At 44.8% G+C, this 21,994-nt stretch overlaps 2 protein-coding genes across 6 annotated transcripts in view; one reads left to right on the top strand and one right to left on the bottom strand.

The window, feature by feature from the left end:
• BLNK (B cell linker) overlaps positions 1 to 21,994 on the top strand; it is a 75,696-nt gene that overhangs the window by 30,205 nt on the left and 23,497 nt on the right. Inside the window, exons 4-10 of one of the 4 annotated variants that reach the window (XM_032607528.1) lie at positions 6,187 to 6,227; positions 8,934 to 9,008; positions 10,534 to 10,665; positions 10,755 to 10,911; positions 13,493 to 13,656; positions 19,138 to 19,219; positions 20,518 to 20,589. In XM_032607528.1, the coding sequence (XP_032463419.1) occupies positions 6,187 to 6,227; positions 8,934 to 9,008; positions 10,534 to 10,665; positions 10,755 to 10,911; positions 13,493 to 13,656; positions 19,138 to 19,219; positions 20,518 to 20,589 (723 nt within the window). The remainder of the gene's footprint in view (positions 1 to 6,186; positions 6,228 to 8,933; positions 9,009 to 10,533; positions 10,666 to 10,754; positions 10,912 to 13,492; positions 13,657 to 19,137; positions 19,220 to 20,517; positions 20,590 to 21,994) is intronic. The other 3 variants (XM_032607529.1, XM_032607530.1, XM_032607531.1) reach the window with 3 other exon arrangements.
• ZNF518A (zinc finger protein 518A) overlaps positions 17,876 to 21,994 on the bottom strand; it is a 65,929-nt gene continuing 61,810 nt past the window's right edge. For both annotated transcript variants that reach the window (XR_004346094.1, XR_004346095.1), the window contains one exon: positions 17,876 to 18,023. The gene's annotated coding sequence lies outside the window, so the exon portion shown is untranslated. The remainder of the gene's footprint in view (positions 18,024 to 21,994) is intronic.

Below are 21,994 nucleotides of genomic sequence, written 5' to 3'. Positions count from 1 at the left end.
ACTCTGTCCTTATTGATTCTCCTGAACTGAAAGACAAATCTGTTGAAGTTCCAGAATCTCTAAAATTCATCCTATTGTTTCACCAGACCTATACGGCCTTGCTTAATCTCCCTGCTCTTACACTCAATCCCTGGAAAAGGTCCTTTTGGCAAAACCACCCTCATCACCTGCAGTTAGTACCCCTTTTGCCAATCCCTGCCCCCCCAACTCATGTCCCAGGAGCATTTCCAGCTACTTTGCCTGAGCCTTGGGGTCCCTGCGCAGCTGCAAGCCTGGGGCCTCAGAAACCAACCCTGACAGTTCCTCCTGAACCTATAGCATCTTCAAGGATCTTGGAGGCCCCAGTGCTTGGAGACCTTAGCCCACCAGACCTCCTGAGCCCAGGAAGCCTATCAAGTGCTCCCTGGAGGTCTGTGCAGATTTGATCCACCCAAGGCTTCTGAAACAGCCCCACCTGTTTCAGCTGGATGCTGGAATTATGTCCTCTTTCCAGTTCCGGAAGCAAATGGCTTCCCAAACCCTTTAAGCCAAGTTGGAGAGTGTGTTGACCTTGGCGATGCTGACCTTCAGAGAGCAGAGGATAGAAAGAGCCAGCGCCCCCCAGAGGTCAGCAAAAGAGTAACCACAGTCCCTCTAGTGGAGTGTGTAAGGACAAAGCTTGAACTATACAAAGAAGGGAAGCCTGGACCTCCTACAGATGCAGGTCAGGCCAGTGTGAAGCCTGTTGCTTTCACTTCAGACCTCACAACCCTACTTGGTCTCTGAGGAGGGAACATTGCTCACAGGGAGCTCACGGTCCACTGAGCAAACTGTTTTACTCCTGTGCAGCTGGCATTGTTGTGGGAAAGGAAGATATCCAAAACATATTGGTGTTTACTCTGTCCTGGGCATTATGCTAAGCTCTTTACAGACATTAGCTCATTTAATCTCCCATTAGCACATTATATAGAAATGACTATCTCAGTTTCACAAATGAGGAAAATGTGTTTCAGGAACATTAAGTAACCTGTCCAAGGTTACAGCAGCCACTAAAAAGAAGACCCACCCCAGGCTTCCATTTTTCCTCCCTTTGACCCAAGCTGGGATGGCTACACTTTTCTGGGGCATTTCTTATTTACTATTCTGAAAGCCCCAGAGCCTCTGACATTAACACCTGCTTGTTGAACTTTCAGAGTTGAACAGCCTCCTCTATCTTTCAGTCTAAGGTCTGGCTGGAGAGGGAGGGTGGGGAGGGGAGATCAGTCGTGGTGCCCCCAGAGTCTTCTGGGGTCACTGCAGAAGCCCCACTCGTCACTCTGCAAGCCCCTGAGAGGTCAGAACTGAACAAGGCCTCTCTCCTTGTACCCTAGGGCCCTGACAGCCAGGGGCTGTTGTCGTGTCCCCAGGAGGTCCACCTTCTCCTCCCACCACTGATAACGTTCAGGGAAGAGATCGGAGCAATGATAAAGCTGGGAGACCTCAAGGCAAAGAAAGATTCTTAGACAGGGATTGCTGGGTAAATGCCCACCATAGAAGCAGAGCTTTCTGTTTCTCCTTGGTTTTATCTGAATGCTCAGTGGAGGGCCAGGTGGTTCACATGAGATTTCAGCTGCAGGAGCCAACACAGCCTGACCTCCAATCCAGCCCCCGTACTCACCAGCCATGTGCCTCAGACACATTTGCCTTAGCCCCAGTTTCCTCGATTGTAAAACAGAGATAATAATGGCACCTACCACATAGTACTGCTTTGAGGATAAATGAAGAAATACACTTATAACACTTCCCCTAGCACCCAGCACATAGGAGGTATTCAATGATGGAATCTATTATTATTTTCCTCATTGTCACCCATTCAACACATTTATCAGTTTATGCTTTTATTAATGCAGAATTACAAATGCAAAGGGGGATTCAGGGACCATCCACCAGGCCTTCTAGCCATGGCTGCTCAGTGGGGTGGGAGGGAAGATGGGATGCTTTATGGTGCAGTCATCAGAGCCACTCTGCCATCTGAACCTGTGTCTCATTGAGTGAATTGTATTTAGACTCTAAGGTCAGTTTATGTGATGGGATTGACGCTAAGCTTCTCATACTCTAAACGTGTTTTGGTGGGAAAGGGGTCTGATAGTCTCCTTGACTGTCATCATCCAGACCTATTTTATTCTTCAAGATCATAAGCTACTTAAGACCTGTCACATCCATTTTTATACACCCTGTGGAGCCTAAGACAGTGCCTGTACCCTGGGGCCCAAGGACAATGAGGCAGCATGACGCTGGGGTTCAGAGCATGCACTTGGAAGTCAATCAACTTCCAGGGCTCAACCCTTGGTTTTAACATTTACTATATGACCTTCGGCAAATGATCTATTTTCTCTAGCCCTCAGTTTCCTCATAAGATTTTTGAGAGAGGTAAGTGAGTACAAAGCTCTGATAATGTTGCCTGGCATGGAGTAAAGCACCAGAAAAAAATTTTTTTTATAAGAAAGTCAACATTTGAGCCACAGAGAATCATAGAAGTTACTCTTTGAGCCACAGAGAATCATAGAAGTTACTCTCTTTTAGAGATCTGGAATTTTATTTTACAGATCTGGAAAATTGAGGCCGAGAGATGTTAGATATTCTTGCCTACTCTCCAACTAGTTAGAAACAGATCCTGGATGAGAATTTAGGTCTCTCTGACTCCCTGTCCAGTGCTCTTCCTATTACACCATCCACATATTGACTCAAAGAAATCCTTGGAAGCAGCACAGTATGGATTGCTACTCCCAGGTCCCAAAAATGTCCCTTGACAAAGACATATAAGGGTCAGATGCACCATTTCTCTGCCCCAGTGAGACTTTTCTTAACACATTGAGAACTGACTTTATTTTATTTTATATTATTTTTTTCAAAATTCTTTTTCTTATTAGTCAACCATTTTACATACATCAGTGTATACATGTCAATCCCAATCTCCCAATTCATTACACCACCACACCACCCCCACCACTTTCTGCCTTTGGTGTCCATACGTTTGTTCTCTACATCTGTGTCTCAATTTCTGCTCTGCAAACCGGTTCATCTGTACCATTTTCTAGGTTCCAAATATATGTGTTAATAGATACTTGTTCTTCTCTTTCTTACTTACTTCATTCTGTATGACAGTCTCTAGACCCATCCATGTCTCAACAAATGACCCAGTGTCGTTCCTTTTCATGTCTGAGTAATATTCCATTGTATATATGTACCACATCTTCTTTATCCATTTGTCTGTCGATGGGCATTTAGGTTGCTTCCATCACCTGGATATTGTTGATAGTGCTGCAATGAACATTGGGGTGCATGCGTCTTTTTGAATTATGGTTTTCTCTGGGTATATGCCCAGTAGTGGGATTGCTGGATCATATGGTAATTCTATTTTTAGTTTTTTAAGGAACCTCCATACTGTTCTCCATAGTGGCTGTAGCAATTTACATTCCCACCAAACGTGAAAGAGGGTTCCCTTTTCTCCACACCCTCTCCAGCATTTGTTGTTTGTAGATTTTCTGATGATGCCCATTCTAACTGGTGTGAGGCGATACCTCATTGTAGTTCTGATTTGCATTTCTCTAATAACTAGTGATGTTGAGCAGCTTTTCATGTGCTTCTTGGCCATCTGTATGTCTTCTTTGGAGAACTGTCTATTTAGGTCTTCTGCCCATTTTTGGATTGGGTTGTTTGTTTTTTTAATATTGAGCTGCATGAGGTGTTTATATATTTTGGAGACTAATCGTTTGCCTGTTGATTCATTTCCAAATATTTCTCCCATTCTGAGGGTTGTCTTTTTGTCTTGTTTATAGTTTCCTTTGTTGTGCAAAAGCTTTTAAGTTTCATTAGGTCCCATTTGTTTATTTTTGTTTTTATTTCCATTACTCTAGGAGGTGGGTCAAAAAAGATCTTGCTGTGATTTATGTCAAAGAGTGTTCTTCCTATGTTTTCCTCTAAGAGTTTTACAGTGTCTGGTCTTACATTTCGGTCTCAAATCCATTTTGAGTTTATTTTTGTGTATGGTGTTAGGGAGTGTTTTAATTTCATTCTTTTACATGTAGCTGTCTGGTTTTCCCAGCACCTCTTATTGAAGAGACTGTCTTTTCTCCATTGTATATCCTTGCCTCCTTTGTCACAGATTAGTTGACCATAGGTGTGTGGGTTTATCTCTGGGCTTTCTATCCTGTTCCATTGATCTGTATTTCTGTTTTTGTGCCACTACCATATTGTCTTGATTACTGTAGCTTTGTAATATAGTCTGAAGTAAGGGAGTCTGATTCCTCCAGCTCCGTTTTTTTCCCTCAAGACTGCTTTGGCTATTTGGGGTCTTTTGTGTCTCCATACAAATTTTAAGATTTTTTGTTCTAGTTCTGTAAAAATGCCATTGGTAATTTGATAGGGATTGCATTGAATCTGTAGATTGCTTTGTGTAGTATAGTCATTTTCACAATATTGATTCTTCCAATCCAAGAACATGGTATATCTCTCCATCTGTCGGTATCATCTTTAATTTCTTTCATCAGTGTCTTACAGTTTTCTGCATACAGGTGTTTTGTCTCCCTAGGTAGGTTTATTCCTAGGTATTTTATTCTTTTTGTTGCAGTGGTAGATGGGAGTATTTCCTTAATTTCTCTTTCAGGTTTTTCATCATTAGTGTATAGGAATGCAAAAGATTTCTGTGCATTAATTTTGTATCTGGCAACTTTACCAAATTCATTGACTAGCTCTAGCAGTTTTCTGGTGGCATCTTTAGGATTCTCTATGTATAGTATCATGTCATCTGCAAACAGTGGCAGCTTTACTTCTTCTTTTCCAATTTGTATTCCTTTTATTTCTTTTTCTTCTCTGATTGCCATGGCTAGGACTTCCAAAACTATGTTGAATAATAGTGGTGAGAGTGGGCATCCTTGTCTGGTTCCTGATCTTAGAGGAAATGCTTTCAGTTTTTCACCATTGAGAATGATGTTTGCTGTGAGTTTGTCATATATGGCCTTTATTATGTTGAAGTAGGTTCCCTCTATGCCCACTTTCTGGAGAGTTTTTATCATAAATGGGTGTTGAATTTTGTCAAAAGCTTTTTCTGCATCTATTGAGATGATCATATGGCTTTTATTCTTCAGTTTGTTAATATGGTGTATCACATTGATTGATTTGCATATATTGAAGAATTCTTGCATCCCTGGGATAAATCCCACTTGATCATGGTGTATGATCCTTTTAATATGTTGTTGGATTCTGTTTGCTAGTATTTTGTTGAGGATTTTTGCATCTATATTCATCAGTGATATTGGTCTGTAATTTTCTTTTTTTGTAGTATCTTTGTCTGGTTTTGGTATCAGGGTGATGGTGGCTTCATAGAATGAGTTTGGGTGTGTTCCTTCCTCCGTAATTTTTTGGAAGAGTTTGAGAAGGATGGGTGTTAGCTCTTTTCTAAACGTTTGATAGAATTCACCTGTGAAGCCATCTGGTCCTGTACTTTTGTTTGTGGGAAGACTTTTAATCACAGTTTCAATTTCATTACTTGTGATTGGTCTGTTCATATTTTCTATTTCTTCCTGGTTCAGTCTTGGGAGGTTATACCTTTCTAAGAATTTGTCCATTTCTTCCAGGTTGTCCATTTGATTGGCATAGAGTTGCTTGTAGTAGTCTCTTAGGATGCTTTGTGTTTCTGCGGTGTCTGTTGTAACTTCTCCTTTTTCATTTCTAATTTTATTGATTTGAGTCTTCTCCCTCTTTTTCTTGATGAGTCTGGTTAATGGTTTATCAATTTTGTTTATCTCCTCAAAGAACCAGCTTTTAGTTTTATTGATCTTTGGTATTGTTTCTTTTGTTTCTATTTCATTTATTTCTGCTCTGATATTTATGATTTCTTTCCTTCTGCTAACTTTGGGTTTTGTTTGTTCTTCTTTCTCTAGCTCCTTTAGGTGCATGTTTAGATTGTTTACTTGAGATTTTTCTTGTTTCTTGAGGTAGGCTTGTATAGCTATAAACTTCCCTCTGAGAACTGACTTTAAAAAAACAGACAAAAAAAGGATTTGAAAGGAATGAACATGAGATGACTGTAATAACCATTCAAGGCCTAGTAGATAGGAGCAGGTGGCTCAAAGGCAGAGAAGGCAGGTTCGGGGTGCTTGTGGACAGGGTGGAGCTGGTCAGCTGAGACTTATGTTTGTGCATTCTGCTTCCCACATGCCATTTCAGAGAGGCCAGCTGACGAAGAGGAGCAGTGGTCAGATGACTTTGTAAGTATTTGTTCCTGGGACTAGAAGGGTATCATTTCCACCAGGGCCCCTGGGAGGCCTTTATAAAGACTTGTTTCTGAATGACACGCTGGTGGTCAGCTGCCCATCACGGAGGGGAGGTGGCTGGGCTGGAAGGGCCACCTATAGGCAGGGCAGCAATAACCTCACAATGGCTGACTTGAGCAAGCACCATCATGTGCCAGGCTAGGAGCTTCATACTTATTCCCTCATGTAATCCTCATGACAGCCCTATGAGTAGGCATTCTTATCCCCATTTTCTGCTGGTATTCAGAGTACTCACCAGCACAGCCAAAACAGGTGTTAAAATGCTTGAATATTTCCAAATCAGTTGGCAAATGCCTCTGCCCTGAATTCTGCAGTGCCCCATCACTGCTTGGTCCCTGCCAGGAGCCCTAAACAAACTAAAGAGTGAATGCTTGGCACATCGGGGAGTCTCCAGGACACTCCTTAAGGTCATGGTCAGTACCTGGGCTGGATTTGTTCTTAAACAGTTTGGACATCAGCCCTGCCCATTTTACAGATGAAGAAACCAAGGCATGGAGAGTTTAAGTAACTTGCCATTCCAAAATTCAAACCCAGGCTCTCAGATCTCAGAAGCAGACTTTTAAAACTCAAGGGGCTTGCTGTGACCAAGAAGATATGAACGGACTCTGGGGGCCACAGATGGAGAGGGCTGTCCCTGACCATGATGACACTGGAGTGGTGTGTCAGAATTAATTGTGAACCTCTTCAAGATGGCTCTGCAACCCACAGGGCCCCAGGGGCCACTTCTCTTTGGGCCTGAATCTTATAGAGACAAGACATCCTAAAAACTTTTCTGTACAATGATTATTCGTCACATGTCAGATTCATGCAGAATGTTAGGCTGCTCCAGTCTGTGAGCTTTATATCTGGAAGGGAACCAAGAGGGCCTCCACACAACCACATACCCCATAAGGAATCTGAGGCCAAGAGCCTGAAAATGACTTGCCGACCAGCTCTCAATTACTCAGTGACCCAGTAGGATGAGAACCCAGGACTCCTGTCCAGTGCCCAGAATTGAGCCTGAGCCCAGCTCTGCACTGTGTACATCACCTGGAGTTTATTCAGAGTATCAGGAGACGGAAGTTCCTCCCGTTTCAACTGCAGAGAAAATATTTTTGTAAAGAAGGAGTGAGGTGGCCTCACTGTGGGTCACCTAGGCATGGAGAGCCTCCCAGGGCCCAGCAGCACTGATCCCTCAGAAGCACTGCAGCTGCGCCCCCTGCTGGAGGCACACACACACAGGGCCACATCGGAAGCAAAGTTAAGGCGCTGGACCAACCTCCCCCAGGCAACCGAGAAAACTGAGCTCCCTGGCTGGAAGAAGACAAGGTGGGGACCTAGCAAACACAAAATAAAATCAGCCTGAAGAGGAGGGAATGACTTGTGTCCCCAGAGTTAAACAACCAAAATGAAGGTACCAGCTATAGTAAGGATTGATTGAACATTCACTCACAATTTTTACCTTATTGGATTCCCTTGGTACATAGAATGAAATCCAGGCTTGTTGCTAAAGCCTCCAGACCTGATGAAATCTGACCCCTGCAGCCATGTCTAGCCTTCCCTGCACCCCCTCAGCAGGGGTTGCTCATCCCAGCCCAGGCACACAGGCCTGCCCTCAGTCCCTACAGCAGGTCGAGGTCCTGCCTAACTCAGCAATTTCAGACTCATGGTCCTTGGGCAGGTGAAGGAAGAGCGGAAGAAAGGAGAAACCAGGGTATCCCCAACCTTCTTCACTTGGTCGGCTCCTTCTTGTACTTCAGGCTTGGCTTAAGTGTCTGCTTCTCACCAGGAAGGCCTTTCCAGCACCCTTCTCCAAGACAGAATCCCTCTTCCCTTTGCTCTCTGTCTCAGGAACCTGATCATTCCCTCAGTGCATCTATGACCAGGCATATCTATTTTATCTGTTTGATTATTTACTTATTTATTATTCACTATTTGTTTGTTGTTGGTCTCCCATGCTAGCATACAAGCACTCTGCGGCCAGGGACTGTGCTCTGAGTCAAGCATGATGGCTGGCACATAGTAGGTGCTCAATAAATATTGATTACATGCATGAAGGAATGGACAATTTTAGAAGATTTTTGTCTGATTACACATTCCCTTCTTCAAAGTTCCCATTAGACTGTCCAAAGTATTGTACTTCCTCAAGTATTGAATGAATGAATGGATTAATTAATTAACAAAAGAAGTTTGTTATATTTTTATATATTGTTTGTCATAATTTAGAATAATTTGGGGGGAGGGGATGTTTTTAAACTCTCAGAAGTTTGAATAGATTCCCTTTTAATTCTCTTGATGAAAAGGCATTCAACACATTCTCCTGTGCTTGAAGTAGGAGGGGCTTGTGGTGCATCTCCCACAGAAAAGACTTTCCAAATGAAGGGCCAGTTCAGCACTTCCTGAGCATCCATTCCCTCCTCCTCAGTCCCTTCAGAGCCCAGGCAGCAGCTCAGCGCATTCATTCATTCCAAGTATGCTGGGTGTGCACCTACCCTGCAGCAGGTCCCATGCTGGGCCCTGGATATATAGTCTCAGTCTGGTCCTCATGGGGGCACAGTCTGGTAGGCAGCCCAGTGTCAGAAGGCGGCTGCCAGGAACAGCTGACGTGGGATCTCTCTTTTTCTACCTTCTCCGCCACCTCTGCCAACCTGGTCCTCTCAGTCAGACTGCTGTGCTGGAGGGGCTGCAAGGACTCCAGACTCCTCCCCGGGATCCACACTGATCCTCGGCCTCCAGGTAATGAAGTCTAGGAAGCCAGTCCCTGCTCCACGAAAACTGAAACAAAGTGGGGTGCCCAAACTGTCCGCCACTCGGGCACATGTGTCTGGCTGCCCACTGGTTCTTTCACTTTCTGAATGTCTATTAAAGCAACTGCTTCTCAGTGCTCATACTGACGTCTCCCTGGGATGCTGCAACAGCACCAATTGGGTCCTTGGCCTGGATGAAGAGAGTCCCTGGCTTGGGAAGCCAGGGTCTTGCCCTGTTCAGCCTCCCCCCGGCCCACCCTTTCACTCCCACTCCACCTCCCAGGCCTCCAGCCTGGGAACAGTCTTTGGCTTCTCCAGAGCACAGGCTCAAATTACTCAACTCCTCTGGGCCTCAGTTTCCGCCAAGTGCAAAATGGGATTTTTAAAAAAACTATCTCCTATGATTGTGATGAGGGGTCAATGAGGTATATACAGTGCATAGAAATGTTAGTTATAATAATAATCATTACTATTATCATTACTTTATTCAGCCTAATTTCATATTCCCATTTGCTATTTCTGACCTAGGGGTTTGGGAAAATCCCCCCTACAGGAATTTTCTTACCTCCCCCCCTCCCTGTCCCTTCCTGGCTCCCCCATGCCAGGGTAAGGACAAGCACCCTCCTTTGGGCTCCTTCCTCCTTTTATTCTGTCTCCCCCCACTCCTCCAGCCACCTCGGGAAAAGCTCTATTTTCAGCCTCCTTTCTCTTTCCTTATCCCACTCTTCACCCTCTTCCTCTCCTCTCCCACATCTCCCTACGGACTGAGGAGGAAAGCACAGTGCTCGCTCACTGGTTCCTTCATTTGTTCCAAACATCCTGAGTGTCTCTCATGTGCTGGCCCTGTCACGGGCCCTGAGGATACAGCAATGAAGGAAACGCTATACCTGCCTCAATGTTACACAATTGCCAGGGAAAGGAGACAGGCCAAAAGGCAGGTACATCATAGATTCATCGGAAAATCATGTATGGCTTGAGCGTCATGTCAGGCAGTGTGAGGGGGCAGTGGGCACAGAGGTCAGAGGACCTCTTAAGTCCTGAATCAAATATTTCCTCCATATGAATATATGTATGTGTGCCACACACATAAACTATCTCTGAACAAAACGCACAAGAAGCTAGTCCCTCTGTTTACCTCTAGGGAGAGGAACTGAGTGGCTGGGAAGACTTCCCTCCTTGTGAACTGTTGGAACTTCAGACTGGCTCAACGTATTTTCAATATGGACTTAAATAAAATTTATATGAAAAAAACAAACAAAAAGAAAGAGAATGGACTCTGAGTCAATTTGAAGTCAATTTGAAGTCCTTGTCCCCACAACTGTCCAGCTCTGTTTAAAACAAACCAACCTTATCTCCTCAAAGGTGTCTGTATTCCTGAGCTTCTCCTTACCCTCTCTTATTAAACTTGCATTTTCCTCATGATTAATAAAACCTATTTGGTTATTCTATTCTATTTTATTGGGTCCTTTTTCTGTCTTCTTAAAATATATTTTATCTCTGGTTGTTCTTTGCAGACATACAGAATTCAGCCACCCTTGGGGTTAGAAGTCCATGCGTTCCCCCAGGATAGTAGTCCAGGTGATACGTTTTGGAGCAAAAGGCCCGGCTTCAGCCCCAGGGCTGCTGCTAACAGCTGCCTAACCCTGGTTAGCCGACCCCTCCCAGCCTTGCTTTCTTGTCCCTCCGTCCCTCCTAAGCACGTGTGGGGCACTGAGCATGGTATCTGTCCTTGCAGGACAGCGATTATGAAAACCCAGATGAGCACTCCGACTCGGAAATGTATGTGCTGCCGGCCGAGGAGGCTGGGGACGACAGCTACGAGCCACCACCCGCTGAGCAGGAGACTCGGACAGCTCACCGGGCCCTGCCCTTCACCAGGGGCGAGTACGTAGGTGAGTCCCCACCCAGACCTTGGGCGCTCGGCCTTCAGGGCAGCAGGGAGCGGGGGAGGGGGGGGGGGGCAGGCCAAGGTCGCAGCATGGTGGGCACCTCCCACTCTCACCACCTCCAAGTGGGTCATCTGATCACTCACAGGCACTGGAGCCCCTGCTGGTAAGTTTGCCCTTTGGGGAAGGGAGGGGGTATCCTCCCTAAACTGGGAATGTTGAAAACAGGCAAAAGATAAAACAAGCACATCCTGACGTGGTTCCCCACCCCACCTCAATTCCTAATAGTCCCCAGAGAAATCAACCCAAGATTAGTCCCTTCTTCTCTTCTGGCTTCCTGCGTACAAGGTTCTGGAATTTCTCTTGAGATGGCTGTATGGAACCAGGATGACCTTCAGGGATCCCAGTGTCTGCTAAGGCCCCTCCTTCCTCCATCCCTCCCACCGCAGCCCCACGCTGGCAGGCTGTACAGATACACTGAGTCTGGACAGTGGAGTTTTAATTGGGGGGAGGGGCAAGGGGAGGGGATAGGAGTGAAGCCCTCTAAGCCTGGAATTAGCCTTATTGCTTAAAAGGACGAGTCTTAGGTGTGGCCTCCAGGCCTGAGTGTAGCTTTTAATGCCCCCACGCCCCGCCCTCCCCCAAGAAGAAGTCTGTGTTCCATTCTAACAGGTGACTAAGTTCGGCAAGGTGAGGTGGGGAGTGTGTCCACGTGATCACCGTGAGGCCAGGAGCCGTACAGAGCGTCCCTACATGTACAGGGTTTAGTGTCCCTTATCCCTGAGGATAACTTCCTCCTTACAGGGTACCAGGTACTGCCCCTGCTTCGCGCCACATCTATTGAGGACCTACTATGTGCTGGGGCTATGCTAAGCAGCAAGCAAGACAGGCAGACTCCCCGGCTTTTCACAGTTTACAACTTAGTGCTTTCCAGTCATGGCCTACTTCACCTTCTTGATAATCACAAAGGAAGAAAGGGAGGCTCAGAGGAGTGAACTCACTGGGCCAAGGTTTATAAGTAGCGGAGCTGGGATGCAAGTCGGGCCTTTCAGCCTCCAAAGCCCATGCTCTTCACCACTCTGCTCCACACACCGCAACCAAATCTGTGACCTCGTTCAATCATCGCAACAACCCTGGGAAGGAAGGGGCTGCATCAGGCCTGTTTGACAGACCAAGAAACCGCTATTCAGGACGGTTAAGCGGCTCATTCCAGGTCATACTCTTCGAAGCCTGTCTTCTATGCTTTGCTCCTTCTGATGGGCTTAAATCTTATATTAAGAAATCTCAGTAAACTCCAAGAGCTGCCAATAAAACTACAAAAACTGACAGTCATAGGCATAGTAAAGTAGATGCCTTGGTGCCTGAACGCAGCTACGCCACCAGAAGGAGGCTTCCGAGGAAGCACCAAGTGTAAAGTTAACCACGTACCCTCAACGAGGCAGAAGCGCGGGCCGAGGGCTGGAGCAGGCGCCGGGAGGAGAGCAGAGTGGGCCAGGCAGAGGCAGGGGCAGCTGTACCAAGCTAGGGGCCGGCTGTAGCAGGAGGAAGGAGCAGGAAGCCAGGGTAAGCGCCTGGGCTGGTTCCGGGAAGGGGAACCCACCAGCTTACTCCTATGCGAAGATTTTCCTACAGTGTATCAGTCAGAATGTGTGCTCGCAGATCAACCGGGTAGACTCCCTGTTGCCTAAGCCCTCCACCACGTTATGCAGGTAAGGTTAGTTGTGTATATTAGGCATCGGCTCTGCCAGACACAGGGTTCCTCCTGCTTTGCTGCTTTCTCCCTAATCCCTACAATAACTCTCTGAGGTGGATAGCTCCGATCCTCATTTTAAAAATGAGGAATGTGAGTCCCAGAGAGGTTACATAATGAAGAAGCAGCCCAAAGGAGTGCCGCTGGTGGGTGGAGAGCAGGAGCCTGGACTCCTTCCCTGACACCTGGTGAGGACGGTCCTGGACCAGGGGGTACTGACGACTTCCCCATGATTCGAGGACATCATCAAGGGGAGGAACGTATAGGTTCACCCGCATAAGTAGTTGCAACCCTGAATACACCTTAGAAAAACCTGGGGAATTTTAAAACTTATAATACCCGGTCCCTCCCCAGAAGTTCAAACTGCATGTCTGGAGTGGGGCCTTGGCATTTTTTAAAGCTCCCAGGTGGTTCCTATGTGTAGGCAGGATTGAGAATCACTGCTCTTAAGGCTTCATGGAGCAAGGTGAACCACTGAGGAGTACCGCTCCCCCGAGACACCCCCCCCCACACACACACACAAGGTCACCATCCACTCTGTTTAGCAGAGTGTTTGGGCTGTCTGCTCTCCTGGGTCTGTGGGTCTCCATCAGTCCCTAGGAGGATGTTTTTGATGAGGACATTCTTCTGGTTTTTATAATGTAAGTCAATGGGCAGTTGAAATCTTTGCCTAACATGTCATTCTACTCTTTAAGGGAATGCCCCAGTTAATAATGTGTTGGCTACATAGATGCTGGGGGTTTTATACTTTCTAGATCTCGGTGGCTTCTGCCCAGGGAATGATCCAGAATCCGTTCATCTTATGCTTTGTTGTTCTTGTTGTTTTTCCTCTCAAAGACAATCGGTCAAGCCAGAGGCAGTCTCCGCCCTTCAGCAAGACCCTTCCCAGTAAACCCAACTGGCCTTCCGCAAAGGCGAGGCAGGCCGCCACTCTGCCAGCCCCGACTTCTCTGCACAAACCTCAAGTCCCACCCAGACCCAAAGAGCTCCTTGAGGATGAGGTAAAGTAACTCTGTCCAGAAGACTGCACAGACCCAGTGGAAGGCAGGATGTGGGCCGGATAGGGGGAGGGGCAGGACAGTGTGGCCTCAGGCGTGTCTTCCTTCCTCCAGGCCCTGCTCTCTGGCCGGCACTAGCCACCCTGCCTCCTCTAACTCTCCACTGTTATGCTGAAAGGATGTTTTCTTTAAAAATGACATATATGGTCTTATTTTAAGCACTTTCATTTACTACAGGCATATATATCCATACTGGAGCTGTGCCCCTCTAATTATTCCTTTGAGAAAGAGTCCCTCAGTTTCCTGCAGACCTCTTTCCTCCAAAATATATTTCCCTCTTTATTCCCCATTGCTCCTCTCCCTGTCCTGCCTCATTTTCTTTCCCCCACCTTCTTTTCTCTCTGATCCTCCACCCCCCTCCTCTAAAATGCAGAGGGGTGCAGTGGGACATACACTGGAGACCCCTAGTCTGTAGGAAGACCCTGCACAACCCGTGGAGGAGCTGACCCCTCACTTCCCTCGGCAGCTCTTGCTTCTCACTCCCTCTCCCTAGCCCCGGGTATCCAGGGACCATCTTTGCCGATTGTCCAGGACCCAACTCTCGGTTTATGTCATCAATCTCCCTTCTGCCAGCACCTAGATTTTCACGTCTTATTCCATATGGAATTGTTCCAATTTAAAAATGAACAGGTAAACCCATTCAGGCTATTGTAGGAATGACTGATAAAGCCTAATATGTTATGACTCCCAGATGTACTTGTATTTTAAATAAAGTCAAAGACAAGCCCTCAAACTTAGCCATTAGAACAACCCTACAAGTGTAACAGTCTGAGAAAGAAAATAACATTAAAGGCAACTCTTAACCATCACGACATAATCTTACTGCAGCTTCTCGAAGAAGTAACTTGTTTTTATAAATTTATTTATGTATATATTTATTTAGTTTTGGCTGCATTGGGTCTTTGTTGCTGAGCGCGGTCTCTCTCTAGTTGCGGACAGTGGGGCTACTCTTCGTTGCGGTGCACGGCTTCTCATTGCGGTGGCTCCTCTTGATGCAGAGCACGGGCTCTAGGCACACAGGCTGCAGTAGTTGTGGCACACGGGCTCAGTAGTTGTGGCTCATGGGCTCTAGAGCAGAGGCTCAGTAGTTGCGACACACGGCTTTAGCTGCTCCGCGGCATGTGGGATCTTCTGGACCAGGGCTCGAACCCATGTCCCCTGCATTGGCAGGCGGATTCTTAACCACTGCGCCACCAGGGAAGCCCCAGAAGTAACTTGTTTTTAAATGCCTGTAGATGGTAAAACCTACAGCTTATGAGCATGTTGTGAAATGACCTTCATTTCCACCTTAGAATAATTTGTAGCCCAAGAAGAGATGGAAAAGAGACTTTTAAATAAAATAGAGGCAGCACCCAAGCTCAAATTCCTGCTTTGACCCTTACTAGTTGTGTGACTTAGGCAAGTCAGATAAACTCTCTGAGTCTCAGCTTTTCCTCTCTTCAGGTTATTTTAAAGATTTAATAAAGGAATATATATATATATATATATATATATATATATATATATATATATAAAATCACTAAATACGGTGCCTCACACAAAGAAGGATTCCATGTATCATATATATATATTGGATTCCTTTCTACCATATTCTAGATTCTTTATAAAATCCAGTTTTCTAGTTTCTCCTGAAGACTAGGGCCTGTCAACACTTGGCCAGCCATGGCCTCAAAGCAGCTGAGCCTCATGGCAATACTCCAGCTCAGCTGTGAATCCCTGGCCCCTGTTTCCATTTGTCATCATCCCCATCACTCATACAAGACTTGCACACACTCTGACTCTGTACATGTCCCATTATTGTTCTATGCCTGCTCCTATAAGTATTTGAGTTTATGACCCCCTCTCTAGAGACAGTTTAAGTCAGGAAGTCAGCAGACTGAGAATGAGTATAGTTTGTCAATCCTCAGTCTGTCTGTCAGTCTGAGAGGGGATGCTGCCCTTTCAGGGTGAGAACAGGGTGGCCGGGAGAATCTGAGTATGGGACACGGTAGGAGACCATCTGTTAGGGTCTCACCATGAATTCTTTTGGCATTCGGCAAATCCATATGAAGATATCAATTCAGACACAGAATACAAATGAAGACTGTGGGTTATGTGAAGCTCTCCATTTCTGTGACTAACTGGAGGTGGACCCCAGTGGGGAGAGGCCAAGCTTTGCTAATAGCAGCCTTGTGGAGGTGGCTCAGGCAAGTCTGAACCAGTGGGAAAAGGAGAAGTCTGGAGGAGGCACATTCTGGAATGGGCAGATGGACAGTCAAGATGAGAAAGAGGTTTAAAAAAGAAAAAAGAAGCCAACATTAAGATCTGGCTGAGCCATTAGACAGGAAAAGAAGTCAAACAGAAGCATAAATGAAAACGTTTAGCTCTACCATACAGGTTACAGGCATAATATGGGGGTACAGGCTGACCAGAGAGTTGGCAGTGGGAGGAAGGAGCATCTGTGCTATAACAACGAGAGCGGCTAACACTTGACCAGTGCTGTGTGTCGGTGGTGTTCTGAGCACTCTGTATGTATTATCTCATTACATCCTCACAGCAACCCTAGGAAGTGCGTGCTATTATCACCCCCATTACAGATGAGGAAATGGTACAGATGAGGTGCAAAGGGGTTGAAGAACTTGTCCAAGGTCACAGAGGTAAATGATAGAGCCAGCATTGGAAATCAGATGATTACACACTAGATCGCAGGTGCCAAAGAGCTATCCTGTGCCACCTCTCCAGTATCCACTGAGAAGAGACCAGCTCTTCATTCAACACAAATGTGCCAGGGCTTCATTGGTGCCCAAAGCAGACCCAGTACCTGTCCTTGCAGGGCATCAGTTTTGTGCTTTTATGTGACCTTGGATAGATTACTCAACTGCTCTCAAATTCCTCACCTGTAAAATGAGGATAAGTACACCTAACTTAATAGTGGGTATCATCGAAAGAATTCAGTAAAATAATGTATGTAAAGCTATTAAATGTTCACATGAGTTGTATTAAGCAAGAAACTCATGTGGGCATTTAATAGCTCATCTTAACGACTCCTGACATGCAATGGGGTGAAGGGCAATGGGAAAGTGAAAATAAGATGAATCCGTGGTGCTCCTATTTTTCACATTTAAAGTTTGGGGGAAGGCAAACATGTAAATACCTACAGCAGGTGTCTTAATACTGAACATCTAAACACTGGAGTTGATCTAAGATGATTTTTTAAAATAATCATCTATATTTTAATCATGCCATTGTAAAAGCTGAGGAAGGATTCTAATAGCATGTAGGTTGTGGCAGTAGAACAATCTGCCTGGCTTCACAAGACCAATTATTCATGTAACTACAGCCAGTTTTTTGTGATGTGAACGTGGGATAATGGGGTTTATATCGAAACACTGCAGCACCGTGAAGATGAACTTGTTAGGACACAGATTATGATGGTTCTTGATCGTCTGCTTGTTTTGGCAGGTAACAGCTGTAGTATAGTATTACAGCATAGTACTAGTGGCACCTGCCTTTCTGGGTTATTACAAGGAGTAAGTGAGATTACACACGTAAAGTACTCAGAAGAGCACCTGGCAATAAGCGCTCAATACATGTTTGGTTTTTGTTTCTCCCAGTCCCCATGTTGGCAACCAACCAAGGCAGGTTGTAAAAACCACTTCTGAGATCTGGTTACTTTATTTACCTCTTATAAAATCACTCCCTCCCTATATTTATGGTCAATCGATTATTGACAAAGGTGCCAAGACAATTCAACGGGAAAAATTCGTTTTTTAAACAAACAGTGCTAAGATAACTGTATATACACATGCAAAAGAATGAAATTGTACTCCAATCTCACACCATATATAAAAAGTTAAATAAAACTGGATCATAGGTCTAAGTGTAAGAGCTAAAACTATAAAACTCTTGGAAGAAAACATAAGTATAAATCTTTTTTTATTTTAAAATTTTATTTTATTTATTTATTTTTGGCTACATTAGGTCTTCGTTGCTGCACGCGGCCTTTCTCTAGTTGCGGAGAGCGGGGGCTACTCTTCGTTGCGGTGCGCGGGTTTCTCATTGTGGTGGCTTCTCTTGTTGTGGAGCGTGGGTTCTAGGCACGCAGGCTTCAGTAGTTGTGGCACACAGGCTCAGCAGCTGCGGCTCACAGGCTCTAGAGCGCAGGCTCAGCAGTTGTGGCGCATGGGCTTAGTTGCTCCGCGGCATGCGGGATCTTCCCGGACCAGAGGCTCCAACCCGTGTCCTCTGCATTGGCAAGCAGATTCTTAACCACTGCGCCACCAGGGAAGCCCAGGTATAAACTTTTATGACCTTGGGATAGGCAATGGTTTCTTAGATACAATACCAAAAGCACAAACAACAAAAGAGAAAAGTAGATAAAAGTGACTTTAAAATGTAAAACGTTTGTGCTGCAAATGATACCATAAAGAAAGTAAAAAGACAATGTGTAGAATGCGAGAATTTTTTTGCAAATTATATAACTGATAAGAGATTTAAATCTAGAACATTTAAATAACTCATAATCCAAGAATAAAAAAGACAAACAACCCAATTAAAAGTTGGCAAAGGGGTTGAACAGACTTTTCTCTGAAGAAGATATACAAATGGCCAATAAGCAGACGAAAAGATGCTTGACATCATTAAGGGAAATGCAAATCAAAATCACAATTAGATACCACTTCACACCTACAAGGATGCTTACAATAAAAAAGACAGACAATAACAAGTATTAGTGAATATGTGGAGAGATTGGAACCCTCATACATTGCCAGTGGGAATGGAAAAATTGCACAGCCACTTTGGAAAACAATTTAACAGTTCCTCAAACTATTAAATATAGAGCTACAATATGACCCAGCAATTCCACCACTAGGTATATTCTCAAGAAAAATGTCCATCTACACAAAACTTGTACATGAATGTTCACAGCAATGTTATTCATAATAGCCAATAAAGTAGAAACAACCCAAATGTCCATCAACTGATGAATGGATAAGTAAAATGTGGTATAGTCATACAATGGAATATAATTTGTCCATAAAAGGGAATGAAGTACTAAAACGTGGCTAAACCTTGAAATTACTATGCTAAGTGAAAGAAGTCATGAAAGACTGTGTATTGAAATATTGTATGATTCCATTTATATAAAATGTCCAGAATGGGCAAATCTTAAAGATAGAAAGAAGGTTGGTAGTTGACTAGGTCAGGGGAGGGGATGGATGGGAGTGACTAATGGGTGCAGGGGTCCTCTTGGGGGTGATGGAAATGTTCTAAAGCTAGATTGCAGTGATGGTTGCACACTCTGTTAATATACTACAAATCACCAAACCACTTTACATAGGGGAATTTAATGGTATATGGATTATATCTCAGAAGATTTTTTTAAATATCACTGCTTCTTATGCAGTAAACTCTGAATATACAGCATTTCTGTATTTCTTTTAGGCTGATTATGTGGTCCCTGTGGAAGATGAAGATGAAAACTATATTCATCCCACAGAAGACAGTTCACTCCCATCTGAAAAAGGCAAGAGTTTGTAGTTTTAAGCACCTGAAAACTTCTGCAGTTGATAGAGGCATACAAGACCATTTGGTAGTGAGCTCTGAGGGGCTCAGAAATGACAGTGCCCAGGCCTCTCTCCTCTGTGGCCGTAGCATTTGCCTTCTTTGGCTAGTGGAACAGAGAGTATAGTGAGCAACCCATCTCTGTGTTTTATAGCCTTTACCCTTCTTTCTCCATTCTCTTCCATGATTTAATACTCTCTTCTCAAGGTATAAAAGCACCTAAGTTCTTCTCTTTAGCTCCTCACTTAGAACGGATTTCTTATAAAGCCTAATACTCACAAAGTCACGAGCCACCATGTTGACCTTACAAATATTGCACCAGGAACAGTTTCTGCAGAGGACTGAAAAAATGAAAGAGTAAAATATGCTCTATGTTCTAATTCTTTAAAATTGAGTGCTATCTCAGGCCCATGAGAAACATTTCATTTGTAAATCCTTCACGAAATAACAAACGCAGTTACAAACAAATTATCTTCAAAAGCCCGTGCCACATAGCCTCAGATGAGGTGTGGAGCAGTGTATGATTACTCTGGATATAGTCGCTATGGAAAATATAATCCTGTATAAACACTGCCTCTTCAAGTAACATTACTCATCTAATAAACTTGACTCCAAAGTAGCAATACTCGGTTTTTACACTGCCATCACGTCGCAGCCCTCTCCCACGCCCTAAATATCACCGACAGCTTCTAGACCCACCAGAATTTCTGAATCCACCCATCACCATGAAACAATAAATACAAATTAAATGCTCCCACCTCCACCCCCCATAAACCTACAAAATCCAAGAGGAATGATATGTGCTATGTGTGTTACGTGTGGCAGGGAAGGTGGGGCTATTAATCTGGCCCCTCCATTGTTAGTTCAATGCACGTCTCCTGGTAAAAAAACAAACTCTTTCATCTCCTAGACACCCAGTTTGGCAAATGAAATTCCAAGCCAGTATTCACTTTAATTATTAATATATTCATTCTAAAACTGTTTTTTTCTTCTGAGAAGGCTTCTTTTAATGGCTTGTGGGCTTACTAATTGTGTCTCCCATTCTTTGCAGATTCTCTGGTCTGACCCCTCATTTCCACAATGCATTTTTCCATAAGTGTGAATCTCCCTCAGTAGACTATCTACTATATATGTATATGTGTGTGTGTAGACTATCTACTATATATGTATGTGTGTGTGTGTGTGTGTGTGTATATATATATATATATATATATATATATATATATATATATATAATATAGGTGTGATTTTGTGTTTCAGCTCCCATGGTGAATAGATCAACCAAGCCAAATAACTCCTCAAAGCCAGCCTCACCTCCAGGGACAGCTTCAGGTAGAGTGTACACATGATTTGGTGGGTTTTTTTCTGTTTTTTTTTATCGTGAAATGATTACATTTGGGGGTTTCATTTTTAATCTGTTCTAAATAAAACAAACAACTCAGAGCAAATATTAAGAAATAATCCCTTGTATTTCCAAATGTCCTAATAAATGGTAACAGAGGCCTTCTCCTCAGGCTCACCCACCGTCTGGGGGCACCTATGTGAGGGGACCCTCGCCCCCATGCCCCTGTGCCTCTATCAGACAAGTCCTTTTTTTCATCCTACCTCTCTGGGCACTTGGCTGGCTTGCCCTCCCTCCCTCCCCTGACTGAGGACGCCTGCACCGTTCAGCCTCAGCCCTCTGCTCTTCCTTCGGAACGTCGTGCAGTTAAGAGCTTGGGTTACGGGCCAGGCATCCCAGTGCTCCCCATTATCAACTGTATCACTTTGGGTCTGTACTTCACCTCTCCAAGCATCACATTTTCTCATCGGTAAATGGAGATGATAGCCCGTGCCCTGAGACAGGAGAATTCTGAAATTGTGAACGGGAAATTCTTAATGCAGTGCCTGGCACACAGTAGGTGCTCGGTAGAGTAGTATTTTTCACTTCTTTCCGGTTTATCCATTCTTCTGGCTTCACTTCTCTGGTCTAAGCTGATAACTCTCTGGTGTCCAACCTTGACCTTTCTTCCCTTCTGAACACTTTGACCTTCCCACTACCTCAAGCTCAGTGCATCCATCACCCTTACTCTTCGGGCATCCTTATTCATCTTTACACATCAGCCTCCAGGCTCCATGTCTCAGAGTGCCCATGTTCTGTCCCCATTCTGCTTTGCTTTTTCCTGAATTTGCTGTTCTATTTTAGTTGCCACCACCTGAGCCAGGCTTTCTTTACTTTATCACTTCATACCTTCTGTCTTACAGAGTCCACTAGCCATAATCTTGCCTCTAGGCTCTCTCCTCAGTCACTGAGATGAGCTTCTGACCCCCTCCAAATGTTGCTAGCTTCATTCCATTACAAAGTTAGTTTTTACCATGTCATCCCTACCCAAACCATGAACACTCAGTGGTTCCTAGATGTCTCCTGTAGGGTTTGGCAGCCCCCAGACTGAGGCCCACAGTACTGAGTGGCGCCCATACCCCAACCCTTTTACAGCACAGAGAGGTGCAGGAGCTTCCTCAACAGCATTCTCTCCTTCTCCTCTCCCCCACCCTGTACCAAACACACACACACACACACACACACACACACACACACACACACACGCATGCACGCACGCACGCACACACACACACACATTCCCTTCTGTCCCAGACCTGAAGGCTGAACACAGAGACTGGGAGACTGACCTCTGCTTTCAGGGACGTGATCCTTGAGAGAAAATGAAAGAAGAGTATTTTTAAAAATCTTTTCCTA

The sequence above is a fragment of the Phocoena sinus genome, chromosome 16, assembly GCF_008692025.1.
Source record: "Phocoena sinus isolate mPhoSin1 chromosome 16, mPhoSin1.pri, whole genome shotgun sequence".
Classification (NCBI taxonomy): domain Eukaryota; kingdom Metazoa; phylum Chordata; class Mammalia; order Artiodactyla; family Phocoenidae; genus Phocoena; species Phocoena sinus.
The sequence above is the reverse complement of the archived record's forward strand: the minus strand, read 5'-3'. Positions and strand labels throughout refer to the sequence as shown.